The sequence below is a fragment of the Corvus kubaryi genome, unplaced genomic scaffold, assembly GCF_017639235.1.
Source record: "Corvus kubaryi isolate FWS band 111438036 unplaced genomic scaffold, C.kubaryi_AGA036_p1.0 37385, whole genome shotgun sequence".
In the NCBI taxonomy this organism is placed as follows: domain Eukaryota; kingdom Metazoa; phylum Chordata; class Aves; order Passeriformes; family Corvidae; genus Corvus; species Corvus kubaryi.
The window spans coordinates 15,241,200-15,255,238 of NW_024581127.1; the positions used below are offsets into that span (position 1 = coordinate 15,241,200).

The 14,039-nt window shown below is 36.8% G+C and overlaps 1 protein-coding gene across 5 annotated transcripts in view; it reads left to right on the plus strand.

Annotated features, from left to right (window-relative positions):
- The window catches only part of VPS13B (vacuolar protein sorting 13 homolog B), a 437,572-nt gene that overhangs the window by 399,160 nt on the left and 24,373 nt on the right, over nucleotides 1-14,039 (plus strand). For all 5 annotated transcript variants that reach the window (XM_042036377.1, XM_042036379.1, XM_042036375.1 and 2 more), the window contains 12 exons: nucleotides 850-1,005; nucleotides 2,347-2,610; nucleotides 2,755-2,838; nucleotides 3,006-3,181; nucleotides 3,654-3,824; nucleotides 4,496-4,697; nucleotides 5,688-5,876; nucleotides 6,299-6,445; nucleotides 7,683-7,954; nucleotides 9,501-9,628; nucleotides 10,223-10,422; nucleotides 12,965-13,083. In XM_042036377.1, the coding sequence (XP_041892311.1) occupies nucleotides 850-1,005; nucleotides 2,347-2,610; nucleotides 2,755-2,838; nucleotides 3,006-3,181; nucleotides 3,654-3,824; nucleotides 4,496-4,697; nucleotides 5,688-5,876; nucleotides 6,299-6,445; nucleotides 7,683-7,954; nucleotides 9,501-9,628; nucleotides 10,223-10,422; nucleotides 12,965-13,083 (2,108 nt within the window). The remainder of the gene's footprint in view (nucleotides 1-849; nucleotides 1,006-2,346; nucleotides 2,611-2,754; nucleotides 2,839-3,005; nucleotides 3,182-3,653; nucleotides 3,825-4,495; nucleotides 4,698-5,687; nucleotides 5,877-6,298; nucleotides 6,446-7,682; nucleotides 7,955-9,500; nucleotides 9,629-10,222; nucleotides 10,423-12,964; nucleotides 13,084-14,039) is intronic.

Sequence of the window (14,039 nt, forward strand, 5' to 3'; positions counted from 1 at the left end):
TACAGCGCTAAATAGCCAGATCTTCAGCTGGTGTAAATTTATGTAACTTCATTGACCTACATGGAACAGTACCAATTTTCACTACTCTGGCTTAAAGAATCTCCATGGGACAGAGGTAAGTGCGTATGGTGGGTAAATGGATGAAAGGCTCTTCAAATGATGAAAGACTGTATTGCTCTGGAAGTGATTTAAGTTAAACTGGAAAAAAGCCACTCCTTTTCCGGAATAAATCACATAGGGAGTATAATTATGCAGTTAAATTTCTTCTCATGCAGTCAAGCTTGAACTTGCCACCACATTTGTGTAAGAAATGAAATGTTTCCCATCTCTCAGCAATATACCACATTCTGCATTTAACACACACATACATGCAACCTATTCATGTCCTTCTTTATTTTGAAGGGAAGGGTGTTTGTAATTTTCTGTCTTATTCTGAAGGCAAAAAATCTCGCATGGGCCTGTGTTCCATATCACCTTGCTGGTAATAGAGTGGGTTTCTAGAATAATTTCAAAATCAGTGAAGAAAATCTCTTATTTCCTGTTTTATGCTCTCTAGTCTACTTGCCCCTTTTTTTTCTGAACAGTTGTGTGCCTAGATGTTAAATATACTGTTAAAGCAGGTAATTTCTAGAAATGCATGATTCAGAGTCATTTTATGGTATTGTTTCTTCTTCTGATTGTGTCTGAAATCAGAATTACAGACTGAATGGATCATTCAGGCAACTGGTGTGCTTAGCATTGCTGAGATTTCAAACCAAGAATATTTCTCTGTCATGGGAATTTATATCCTACTGCAAGGCACTTTTTTTTCCTGGTTATGTATTGAAGTAGTAACTTCTTTCTTTCCAGCTGTTACACATCTGTATTGAAGGCTGGGGAAACTGGCGGTGGTCTGAGCCATTCAGTGTGGACAATACAGGGACCTTTATTCGCACCATTCAGTACAAGGGCCGGACAGCATCGCTTATTATCAAGGTTCAGCAGCTCAGTGGAGTGCAGAAGCAAGTAAGGATTTGATCCAGTTAGGAAAAAATAACATGAGTAATTTAAACTGTTGCCTATTCATGAATTAGTCACTTTGTTATTTATTTTCTCCTACTGGGATCTGCAAAAAACAAGTATAGCAGTCTTTGGGGGCTATTTTGGGGAATTTTTACAACTTTTTTCTTCACTTTGGTGTTGATCTTAGCATTTAAAAGCTCGGTTACCAACACGTATTTTATATGCTCCTGTAAACATCCCTTTGCGTGGTTCATAAGTTCTGACAGTGCTAAGTTACACAATCTCTTACATGTTTTAAGCTCTTGAGAAACAGATTTTTTTCTTAATTTTTTTAAAGAAACTGTACATAATATATTCTGGGTTGTAATTCAGGACTACATATTTTTTAAAGAGAAAGAATTACCAAATTAACATTTGAAAATGAGCTGCTGTGCAATAATAACTTTCCATTTACTATCTTTGTAAAGAGATGTGTAATAACACTGCAGCTGTTCTTCCTGCATTGGCAGAAGCCAGAGCATGTGGTGGACAGAACATGCTCAGCTCATGGATGTGGCAGAGCGCCTTGTGCTGCACAGCACAACAGCAGTAGAGCTAACCAGCCAGGAGCAGTGCCTGGTGTCACTGAAAGCCCTGCTGAGATTTCGCTTGGTGGGCTGTAGCTGTGGTGTGTGCCCTCATTCATGAAAAAAGAAATGATGATGGTTGTACAGGGATACCCATGGAATGGTGTTCCCTGGTATAGCTTGGAAAAAGTCAGATATATTTCTACAATAAACAATTCATGCATGATGGACAGCAACAACACTGAGTCTAATTTGGTCATTTTCTAGGTGGGTGCACTTAAATACGGAAACAAGTTACAGTCATTTAATGAAATTGTAAGCTTTTAAACAGCAGACATACTGTGAAAAGTCTGGATCATTGGCTTGTGACGGGAATGTGAGGTATCAGTAGCAACCTTTCTGAAGTACCTCCCTGTGACTGCTCAGAAATGTCTCGACATTCAGAGACCATCACAGAACTCTTAAAATCCAAACCAGAACTGTCAGCCATGGGCAGTACTGCTGAGTTCAGTGGGAAGGAAAGTGGATATGTCACGTGTTTCTTTCAAGCCTGGATACTGCCTTAGCAATATTTCAAGCATTTTAGTGCCTAGATTTCTATGAAATTGCACATATATTTGGCCAATAAGAATAAGGTTTTACCAGTCACTGCCTTCAGCACTGCTTGGGAAAACCTAAAGTAGGGAGATTATTCTTCTACAGGTTTTCACTCTCTAATTCAATTTTGACTCTTTTTCACAATTGTTTACATATGAGCTGTATTTTTTGTGTGTTTTAGATCCTAATCTGTGGAAGACAGACAGTCTGTAGTTACCTTTCTGAAAGTATTGAACTGAAAGTGGTTCAGCATTACATTAGTCAAGATGGACAGGCTGTTGTTAAAGAACACATCAACTGCCTTGCAGCTAAGCAGAAATTGCCTTCATATATCCTAGAAAACAATGAGCTCACTGAGTTGAGCGTGAAATCTACAGGAGATGAAGACTGGTCCCAAGATGTACGTTTAAGTTCTAAACACACAGAACACAGCACTGTCATTCAGGTATGGCTAGAAATGGGTATATGGAACAGAGCACTAAAAATGTCTGAGAGAACTGAGTACTCGCATTTAGACCTCTATTTGATATAATGAAATAGTGAATGTTATCATCCTGAAATAATGTAATGCTGATCTTTCTGCAAACAGGTACCATCTTCAAAGAGTTCAATTACATATGTGTGGTGCACAGTTTTGACTTTAGAGCCCAATTCGCATGTGCAACAGCGATTGGTAAGTACATTTAATGTCTCTGAAATCTAAATGTTTATGCCTTACATGTCATATAATAAATTAAGGTCAGAATGACCCGCTGTAAAGATTTATCAATAGTTTGTTTTGACAGTTGTAATACTGAAATAAAATTGGCTTTAAATCGGTGTATTCTTTTCTTTTTATAGATTGTTTTCAGCCCTCTTTTCATTGTAAGGAGCCATCTTCCAGACCCTATTATCATACATGTAGAGAAAAGAAGTCTGGGACTGAATGAAACACAAGTGATTCCAGGGAAAGGACAAGAGAAAGCACTGCAAAATATAGAACCAGATCTTACACACCACCTGACTTTTCAAGCCAGGTAAAATACTCATTTTCCTTGAAAATGGTTCATTTGTGTGGAAAACTATGAATAATTTGCACTTAAACTTCTTCTGCATTTTTTCCCCAAAGTATGCTGTGGCAGAACAAGCGTATGTAGCCTGAAATGATATCATAGGAAATATTAAATTTGCTATAACTATCCTAAACACACTGGCATTTGTTTGATTAAGCAGACCACATTCTTGTGTTTTAAAAAATAAGTTCCTGAATGATCTTGAAATGTTTTTTTGAGAATAGTGAAGAGTTTTTAGGGTCATTACAGTGTCATGACAAATGCATGCATGCCAGTAAATCCTCAGGAACTTGTTGGACATCATAACTTGATTCACCCACAATTACCTTGAGAGTGTTCTTGCTGCAGAGTACACTTGGGAAGCCTCATTAGAGAAAATTTTTATGCTAATGCTTGATCTTGTTGTGTAAGTGACTGAGTCTGTTTTCAATGACAGGGAGGAAGATGATCCATCAGAGTGTGCAGTCCCTATCTCAACTACTCTGATTAAACACATAGCGACTAAATCCCATCCAGGTGGCAATGTCGGCCAAGTGCTCTCCGAGTTCTATGGCACCGCTAGTCCTCCCCAGCCTGCATGGCCTTATAATAGGAAGGATTCAGAGAGGTAATTAATTCCTTGCTAAACCTTCTTCATGACTGTTGCATTGCATTTCCAAATAAACTGAAATCACATTCTGGAAGACTATATGTGATGAACACTGAGTATATTTTCAGCAATTACATGATTCCTGCATGCAAACTGCAGAATCTGTGGCAGGTGGGGAAAATAATGAGGTCAGCCTTAGGGCTGCCCTTGTTTACACTGAGAAGATTGCATCAGTATGTATTTTTAAAAAATGGAACAGTTTTTTTGTGAATGCACTTTCTTTACTGCAGCTCTAGAGGCTGTTGTTTATTCAGCTGCTGTTTGTTTCAGTACAGAAACAGGGAGTTGCTGTAGAAGTAGTTGTTGGGAAAAAAGGGAAATGTGATTTGATGACTACAAAAGTCACAGGTTTAGTTCTGAAGGACAGTGGTAACTCTCTTAAAGCATTTATTAATTGACTAAATTTAGGTTGAGCTTGTGGAGTTAAAAATATGCCTTTGTAGTCTACATGTATCTAGATCTTTCTGACAGCACCTCAGTGTGTTCCAGAATGATAAGGTAAAAAGAGAAGTTTTTCTATTTCACAACCAGGAAAGCCTTGCAAATTTCTGAAAATAACACCTTATCATTTGTCATCTTGAATTCATTATTCCTTTGACTTTATGTTTTTGCTTATTTGTTTTTGACAGCAATGAACAGCTCTCCCAATGGGATAGTCCAATGCGGGTAAAGCTGTCAGTGTGGAAACCATGTGTTAAAACTCTGCTGATTGAACTCCTGCCCTGGGCATTGCTTATCAATCAGTCCAAGTGGGACCTCTGGCTGTTTGAAGGAGAGAAAATTGTTCTTCAAGTGCCTAGTGGGAAAGTAATTATACCTCCCAACTTTGAGGTAACTTTGCCATTCACATTAGCAGGCACAGTTCTGCTAAATACACTGATTCTGGAGAATGATGATTCCTACTTTCCAGTCACTGTCTGTTTATCTGTTAGTCATATGATGAGGAGTAGCAATAACAATAGGAGTTTACCACACTGACTAAGTCACTGAGTGGGTAGCACAACATACTTGGTAGCAATGTTTGAAAAACAACATCCAAAAGATGCATAGTTAAAAAGTGACTGCAAAACATTGTAGGAAGAAGGCCTTCATTTCATCAGCAGCCTTCTCCCTTTCCTCTCAGTTCAGCCAAAGAATCTGCAACATGAGTGTAATGTAGTAGCCCACGAAAATTGCTGTAAAGGCCAAGTAAAGACTTTGGCCCCTGCTGTGCCAGCGTGTCACTTGGGAAATTGTTGACTACAGTAGCAAAGTTGACAGTGTAAAAAGAATGTTTGGTTTGAGAATGCTTTATGTTATGTTATTTCATAGCTTTTAATGTTACCAAGGAAAGTTGATAATGACATAGGATGAATTACAATGTGGGAAGATTTTTTAGAATGCCTGCCTTCCTTAATTCAGAGGTTTGTGTAACTGATCTTCCCACATATCTTGGCCATGCACGTTCTTTTTTATTAAAACTCTGATATTCTTTAATATTGAAATAATTAAAATAATTTGACACAGCAGCTTGTCAATTCCAATTATACAATCTGATACTCCCTGTTTATTTTGTCATCTCTTTTCCCCCCATGTCTGTCTGTTGATAAAGAAAAGGTCTGCCTAGTAACACATCTCAGTGTAGACTATGGCCTTGATCCCCCATGAGGGTCACTTCCTTACCCACCTTGTGGTTTCAGCTATCCTTGTACCACATAGAAAGGATCAGAGGGAGAAAGGCAGGAAATTATATTCACTGCCCACTGGAAACTGCATTTAGAAGTGTAGTAGAAGTGTATCAAATTATCAACAACTGATAATCAGTCATTTTTTCACTTGCAGGAAGCTTTTCAGGTTGGAATATACTGGGCAAACACTAACACTGTGCACAAATCAGTGGCAATTAAACTGGTTCATAATGTAACCTCCCCAAAATGGAAGGATGCCGATAATGGAGAAGTAGTAACATTGGATGAAGAAGGTTTTGTTGAAGCTGAAATTAAACTTGGTGCTTTTCCAGGTCATCAAAAGGTTAGAAGAAAATTATAATGATTTGTAACTTTATCATGTAAAAACAAAGTCATATAGCAGATAAAACAATCAAATGTATGCAGTGTGAAAGCGTCTCCCTAATTATGTTAATATATGTCCAACATAAAGAGAGTATAAACAATGTATGAAATATAATTTAAAGAAGTAGATTGCCAAAAACATACTGTGCAACCCATAAAGATAATACAATATCTCCTGGAAAAAGAATAAATGAATTCTCAATCTTGTTAGAATAACATTGACAGATGCAACTTCAAAAGTATGTGATGTGGCTCCAGTTACGAAGTGCATGAATATAGAGAGGATTGCTGTGATTAGAAAGAAAATAGTAGTTCTACTGCTACATTTTACAACCTTTTGTAGTTTTGTATGACTTCATCGCAATTTTCATTATCTTACAGTTGTGTGAATTCTGCATTTCTTCCATGGTTCGACAAGGTATACAAATTCTACAGATAGAAGATAAGACAACAATAATCAATGATACAGCATATCAAATCTATTATAGGCCACAGATTTTTATTTCCAAACCCCACTCAGGAGAAGAGGTAAAGCACTGTAGATACTCTTTTTGTTTGTTATCTGTGGAAAATGGTTGTTTACATCTGTATCTTTATTTAGATGAGCTGCATATTAGCAAAGCTTGGAACAGAAATCTTTAGACATAGTAATAAAGTAATAGTGATAAAGTAATTTATATAATTTAGAATACTGAATCCTGGGTAAATTCAACTCCAGTAATTAACTGTGATCAGAAATCTGTGCAAGCAGCAAATTCTTGCACATTGCAGAATTAGTTCTGCCTGTTCTCCATCTGTTCAGGCACTAATGGCCATTTCTGTAAAATAGGCAGCGTAATCCGTAGTAGCTGTTGAAAATGTTCTCAGAATTTTTACTGAGTTTGCGTGTAAAAGAGGTATATTGGCCTGGCAAGCTGAAAACATTTTGTTATCCTTTTGGGAAGATTCCAGTTATCTGAACAAAGCTGCAGAACTAGAGACGTGCCCAAAGTTTATGTATTTCATAAACTGCATTAAATTGTGAATATCAGTTTTCTAATAATCTCACAGAATATTTAAGGATTAGCTTGCAGGAACCAAAATGTATGCATGGTCAATATATTTTAATCAACCGTTTATACTTATTTATTGAAGATTACATTTATAGTAAAATATGTGGAAAGCATTCTCAGGGTCAAACTTACTAGAAGAGTTGGCAGATCAACAAATTTTTAAAGTTCCTCTTTCTGTATTGTTTTCCTTCTGCTTTAGTTTTCTTTACATCAGTATCTACAGTTGTGCATCACACATTTTGTGGCAGTCTTATGGGATGGGGAGTTGAGAGAATGTTGAGGCTAAAATCCAGTCTTAATTTTGTAACTATAAATGCACTTTGTTCACACAGTTGTGTTACAGCAATGTAACTTGATTTTGGTACAGCTATGTTGTACTGCTGAGAGCCGACCATAGATCACAGAATTACAGAATCACAGAAAGGCTTGGGTTGAAAGAGACCTTAAAGATCATCTAGTTCCAAACCCCTCAGCATGGGCAGGGACATCTTCCACTAGACCCTGTTGCTCAGTACCCCCAGATAGCTGTGCTGCAAACCTATACCTGAAGACAGAATTTGGCCAAATAGACTTTAATTCAATGTACTTACTGCAACCTTTAGTTAGTTGTGGTCATTGGCTACTTGAGAGGGTTCTGTGCAAAATCAGCATGGATAAACTCCCTTTTAGGAGCCAGCATGCCATGCTACCACCACCTTTTTTTTTGTTTCCAGGACTTCCACTCACCTGACAGTACGGTGTTCAGCATCGGCGCAGCTGGGGCAGGCTGCAGAGAGGTGCTGAGCGCTGTGCCCTGCTGGGACCTGATGTCGGAGCTGGGTCCCTTGGCGGCCGGGGCATCTCTCGGGGACAGGCGTGTGGTGCTGAGCTTCAGTGCCGGGAGCCGCGAGCTGTGGAGCCTCCCGGCCGTCGTCAGCGCGGAGTTCGCGAGGCAGAGCGTGGCGGTGCCCACGGGCACACGTGCTGAAAGTGGATTTTGTACCAGGTACTGTGCGCTGAGCACTCACCAACAGGGAACCAGGCTTGTTGCTAGAAAGCCTCAGCTAGTCAGAAACCATAAGAGATTAATGCAAAAGTCCAAGTAACACATGCCCCCATATGTAAAGGCAAGTCTTACTTTAATTTTAAAATTGTTATCTTCTGATAGTTTTGATGCTTTTATTGCAAACGGTTTAGTGATACGACCATGTGCAAGTTGTACACTTTTTATAATATATGGCCTGCTATTTTATTATGTGCATGCAAATAAGATCATGAAAAGCTTATATTGGGGAATTAAGGTTTTTTTTAACTTGTGAACAACAATTTAAGATTTCAAGGAAAGTGTGTAATAATACAACACAAAAATTTAGGCTTTTTTTTAAAAGGAGACCTATATTCTTTTAAGCATAATAAGAGGATAAACAAGAAAAGACAAAAGGGGTGAAACTATTTTGAGATTACAGCAAGGAAAGATTTCAAGTTTTAAAGCTTGAACTGTGCAGTTGTGCATTCTACTTACAAACTTATGGATCCAGCTAGTTAAAAATAATCCAGTGACTTGTTAGATGACCAGCTTCATTTCTTGAACCTGATATCTGAATCTATTCATGGTTATACTAGTACAAACAAGAAACAATCTGCTGAAATTAGAGAAGCTACATCAGTCTGTATTACCAGTGATGTGATCTTTCTCTTGCCTGAAGTGCTTGATATCATTCAAACCCTCTTACAGTTCCTCTGCAGATTCCAAGAGGTGTCATTGTGGATACTAAAGATTCTCATATAGACTTCAGATTTTAAAAAAATTTAATGGAAAGAGTAAGGAAAGGATTCCTTATCATTCTACCACAGAGAGAATGGCATAGAGATTCTCATGTTCCTAATAATTTTAATTTTCAGACTTCGGAGTTTTAAAAAGTCACCATGAGGTTAAGTTTTTTTAGCAATAGCCAATAAATTTGCACAAGAGGAAAGAAAGAATTTATGTTTATTCATGAAGATATTTTATGTAGCTAATGAGTAGAACTAAATTAATTTAATCTCATTTTGGAAATTGATGTAGTGATGATCCATAACATTAACATTTAAAAGAGCAGTAGCATTGTGGATCGTTCCAGAGGAGCAGTCAGTTAGAGTTACATATTTATTGAAATATCTTTCATGTGTATCAGAGAAGTATCCATGCAAATTCTTCTGGAAAATTTTAAAGATTTATGTTGAAAATTTGGGCCTACAATCTCATGTTTTTAATTTAATATAAACCTCTGCTGGCTAGGGCTCTCATCTTGTAGACACACATGTTCAGTTTAACTCATGAGTACTCTCCATGAAGCAATTTCTTCTCTCACGTTTTTTAGACTATTTCCACATGTTCTTCTGTTGAAGTAGAGATATGTACTTGCCTAAATGTAGATAAGTATCTATGGACTTGGAACTTGATCATGAAGAATCTCACAGATACTAGTTTTGATTTTTTTTAATTGTTCAGGATAATATGTAAAGATTTCATTGAAAACATGCAAAATCCAATATATCTGCTTCTGTTTTAGGCCTATAGCACTGACTTACCAAGAGCATCTTGGTGTGACGTACCTAACACTTACAGAAGATCCTAGTCCTCGTATAATTATCCACAATAGGTGCTCCATTCCATTGCTTGTAAAAGAGAATTTCAAAGGTAGGTACTATGCAATAATTAGAAACAGTGCACTGTTGAAGTATATCTTATTTTACTGTATCTCCAGTCCAAAACTGAGTTCAATATGTGTTTTGGTTATAGCAAGAACTTGATGCCCTTGTAAAAGTCTGTCTCAAGGTGAGAGACTCTGGAAGCTATTGGAGCTAAGTGTGAGGTCAGGAGTATGAACTTAAGTGTCTCCAGGCTTTTGAGTCTCCCTGGTTCCAGCTGTCAAGGTGACTCAGCTCAGTAGGAAATTCATAGGTAGTGGTGTTTTGTTGACATCAATTCAATCCCATGGAACATTTATATTTCCTCAGATTTGCAAATGTAACACAAAACAAATTGTTAAAATTCTGGTTACAGTAAGTTAATGTAATGATTAGCGGAACATTATTTGTGTAAAACTTAATGAAATAGAAAGAGAAAAGAAAAAAACCCAAACATACAATATTCCAACCAATAGAAAAGCAATGTTTTTATTTATTAGTAATATTTCAGACAGAAACTTTCTCATTTGTGCAAGCATAGATGAGTTTTGATTTCATAGAGGTTTTAGGAAGCTCTGATCTTGTATATTTTATAAAATTTCAGAGACACCAAAGTTTGAAGTTTACTGTAGAAAGATTCCAGCTGAATGTTCGGTTCATCATGAACTTTACCATCAAGTCTCCAGCTATCCAGATTGCAAAACAAGAGATTTATTGCCCAGTATTCTCCTGAAAGTGATGTCATCTGATGAATTAGTAAATGAATGGAGTGATTTTGTGGACATCAACAACCAAGGAACACAAGTAAATCATTATAAACCACTTCCTAGTTCACACCATAAATGGTTGTCTTCCTGACCTGCACAGTACATCAATCCTCTGCAATAAGTGTATCCTTTCTGTTGGTTTAAGGGGGTTTTAACTCCTAGGAACTCTCCTGCCTAAGCCCCTTCCTGTGGAAGTTTTAGAACACAGACTATCTTCTTTACTGTCACTTTTTAAAAATAGCTAGATTGAAAAGAGAGGCTTTATAACACTGATTTTTTTTCACTTCTTTTGAATCAACCTGGTTTTGCCTGGAAAAATCAGGCTTGAAAATTTCTGGGCTCTGTAAGCAAAGAATGCCACAGGATCCAGGAAAACTTGGTGGCTTAATTATCAAGGGATTTTTATCTTTATATCTTGTAGGAATCATCACTGTCATTCTCCCTCTGTGTCTTTACAGAAGCTACTCATGTCTCTCTAAAACATAACAACCCCTCCCTTTTCTTTCCTTCTGTTATTTTTCTCTGGGTCTTGAGGCAAATGAAAGGTTCCTTGACTGGAGTAATTGTTTTTGATGAGAATTTTTTCCATCTTTGAAGTCATTAGTTTACATGGAATCAACATAAACTGCTTGGCTCTTTGAAAGAAATACTAGTTTCAGATGTTTTCCCTGGGCACCAATCACAAAATGCTCTTGATTATTGAGTGTTATATTATATAGCAAGTAGTTCAGTTCCATTCAGCAAGCCAGTCAAGCAATGCAAGGTTTCAAATTTCAGTCATTAATGTTATGCCAGACCAGGGTTCTTTATAAGTATCTGGCTCCTAGAAGGAATTAGATGCTAAGACAACATTTGGGGATCATTGTCTACTTGAAGAGCTCTCCAGAAAAAGTGTAGCCTTCTGTAATTGAAGTTTTAGAATGTACATGTTGAAAATTTTCCCAGGATTTCTTAGTCTGTCTTTCTCTTAGAAAACTATGAATATAAGTGAATAAGAAATATACTAATAGTGTCACATACAATTCGGTTCAGGTTGTGAAATAACTGGGATTTGGAGGATCTTAGGTAATGTGTATTTCTTTGTAGTCACACATAGGTACTTATTTTTCTATTAGAAAGTAAATTAAAAACTACTTAAAACTAATACCTTAATAAATATTGAAGTGTCTATCATCAGAATCATCTGAAATTGGAATTAAAATGACCAATCTTCAAGATCAGTGGAGGTTTATTTAGAATAATTAGAGTTTTGAAAATTCTGTAAATGTCCTTTTTTCTCCAGTTCCATGTAGGATTGTGAATCTCTTCCAGACAAACAAAGGATTAAAACTGACATGTCAAAATTAGAAATTCTCTTATATGTAATTCTCAGAAGAATAAGAAGTTTGATTAATAAAATTGAGTTATCTCTACAAAGTTATTATGACTAGTCTAAGAAGAATCAGTTTCAGTGCTGATCCTACTAAACTTCCAATTGGTTTTGCTTCTGGTGACTTTGTAACAGCAGTAAAGATTCTTCAAGACAAACAGCTGTTTATTTTACCTGTGCTAGCCCACTGTCTTGGTGTTATTTCTTGAGCTTGCATTCCTTTATGTTATAGCTTCTGTCATTGCAATCGAATAAACAATTGTGTTGATAGTAGCCTTACAAGAAAAGAGAAGCCAGCTTACTCTGACAAGGACTGCTGTGAATTTTCCAAACCTTTAAAAGACCTTAATCTTTTATATTCTATATAAAACTTGCATGGAAATCATACAGAATTAAGCTCCAAAACCGATCACTTCTTTAAGTAGGATATTCCTAAAGACAACTTGTCCAAAATGACAGTTTGTACACCTGTAAGCAAGACACAAACCTGTTGTCAAATTCCCATTTTTCCTGCCTTTTTAGATGTTTTATGCTTTCCAATAGTTTTTTGCCATTTCCTTGTGGCGGCACCTTGCCTGTGAAGGTGTTCTCACCAGTTTAAATGGCTTAAAAATGTGTTCAGTGTTCAGTTGTTATGCAAATATTCATGGATCCAAAATGTTACTTTTCATTCTTCATGTGTTTTCTATCATGCTATCAGCAATTAATCTACCCAGCTCTGAGCTAGGGCGTAGCAACATAATGTTATTTTAGGGTTTGTTTTCGAGAGGAGAAAGTGGGATTATTTGTGTAAAACTTAATGAAATAGAAAGAGAAGAGGGAAAAAACCTAAACTTCAGCTTGGGAGCTTCAGGAACATGCCTTTCTTCTTAATCCAAAATCACAAATTAAAATTTCCTATTTATTCTTCTCATATAAACTCCACCCTCCCCAGCATATCTTGCTTATTTCTGGAGAAGTTTCTTACTAAAATGTATTCCGTTATTCAGTTGAAGGATGAGGTGCAAATTTCATCTCCTGTACAACTGAAATACTTGAAGTAGCAGAGCAGTTATTTTCTGAATCATTGAAATCTGACTTTCTTCCTGAACAGTGTCCTGATTTAAGTAAAAGATCTCAACCAGAAGGCATTGATAGTATTAATTTAATGTATGACACTGAAAACAGTAATTTCGGTTACATTCCATGTGTTTCTAACCCTCTCCTCTAGATTGTGTTCTTAACTGGTTTCGGCTGTGTTTATGTGGACATCACCCATCACTGTGGAACAATAGTCATAACCTTGGCCCCAGAAGGAAGAGCAGGACCCGTTGATATCAACCTCAACAGGTACATAAAGTGCATAAAAGATGATAAAAAGCATTGCCAAACACTACTGTGAGGTCAGTCAGCTTTCTAAGTGTTAACTGACTTAGAAACTTTGTCTTAACTGTTTGTTTTGTTTAATACTGCTGCATGCTCTGTAGCATGTGTTTAGACCATATGGCTTTGTATATAACAGTTAAAAAGGACAATCTGACATCAAAAGTCATGTCACTTTAGGGTAAACACTAGATGACTGGTACAAAAAGAGGACCTGAGTTGTTCATTAAATAAAAAAAGACATTTTCCATAATAATTAATTTTGAGTGTGTTCATTAGTTTAAAATGTATTTAGCCAGATCCTGCCATCTGTAATCTTACAAGCTCCCAAGGAAACTTACTATGCAAGAGCTGTAGAAATAGTCTTACAGTTAGTAATTAATTGTACTTGATCATGACACCCTTCTTAGGAAGATATCCCCATTTCCATAATACACCACAATCTGGTCCTCAGCCTCATTCAAGTGCAATTGTAATACTACTTATTTTTAAGCTGCAGAATGCTTGGCCTCCAGCAATCCTGTTACAATTAGAGTGGAATTTGTTGTACTGTTTTTATTTGCATTGTAATTAAGTATTAATCCCCAGGCAAGTGGTCATCAGCAGTACCTAATAGTCCATTTGCTAGTTAAACTTGGCAATGGACAGTTCACATTGCAGGGGGAAGGCCCTCAATGGCATCAGTATGAAAATACTGCAGCAGCTTCATTGGAGGGCACTCACTGCATGTGGTATGAAGTGATTATCCATAATAGTAACCTTCTGTGAAACATCTGAGGCTGTACATGAATTATCAGAAAATTGCATTTGTTGTGTGTTTTAATATTCTCCTCTGTAGCAAATGTAATAGGGAATTACTGTGTAGGTAGAGATGTTCCTGTCCAAACTATCCTGTTGATTGATAAAAAAGACAGACAACCCTG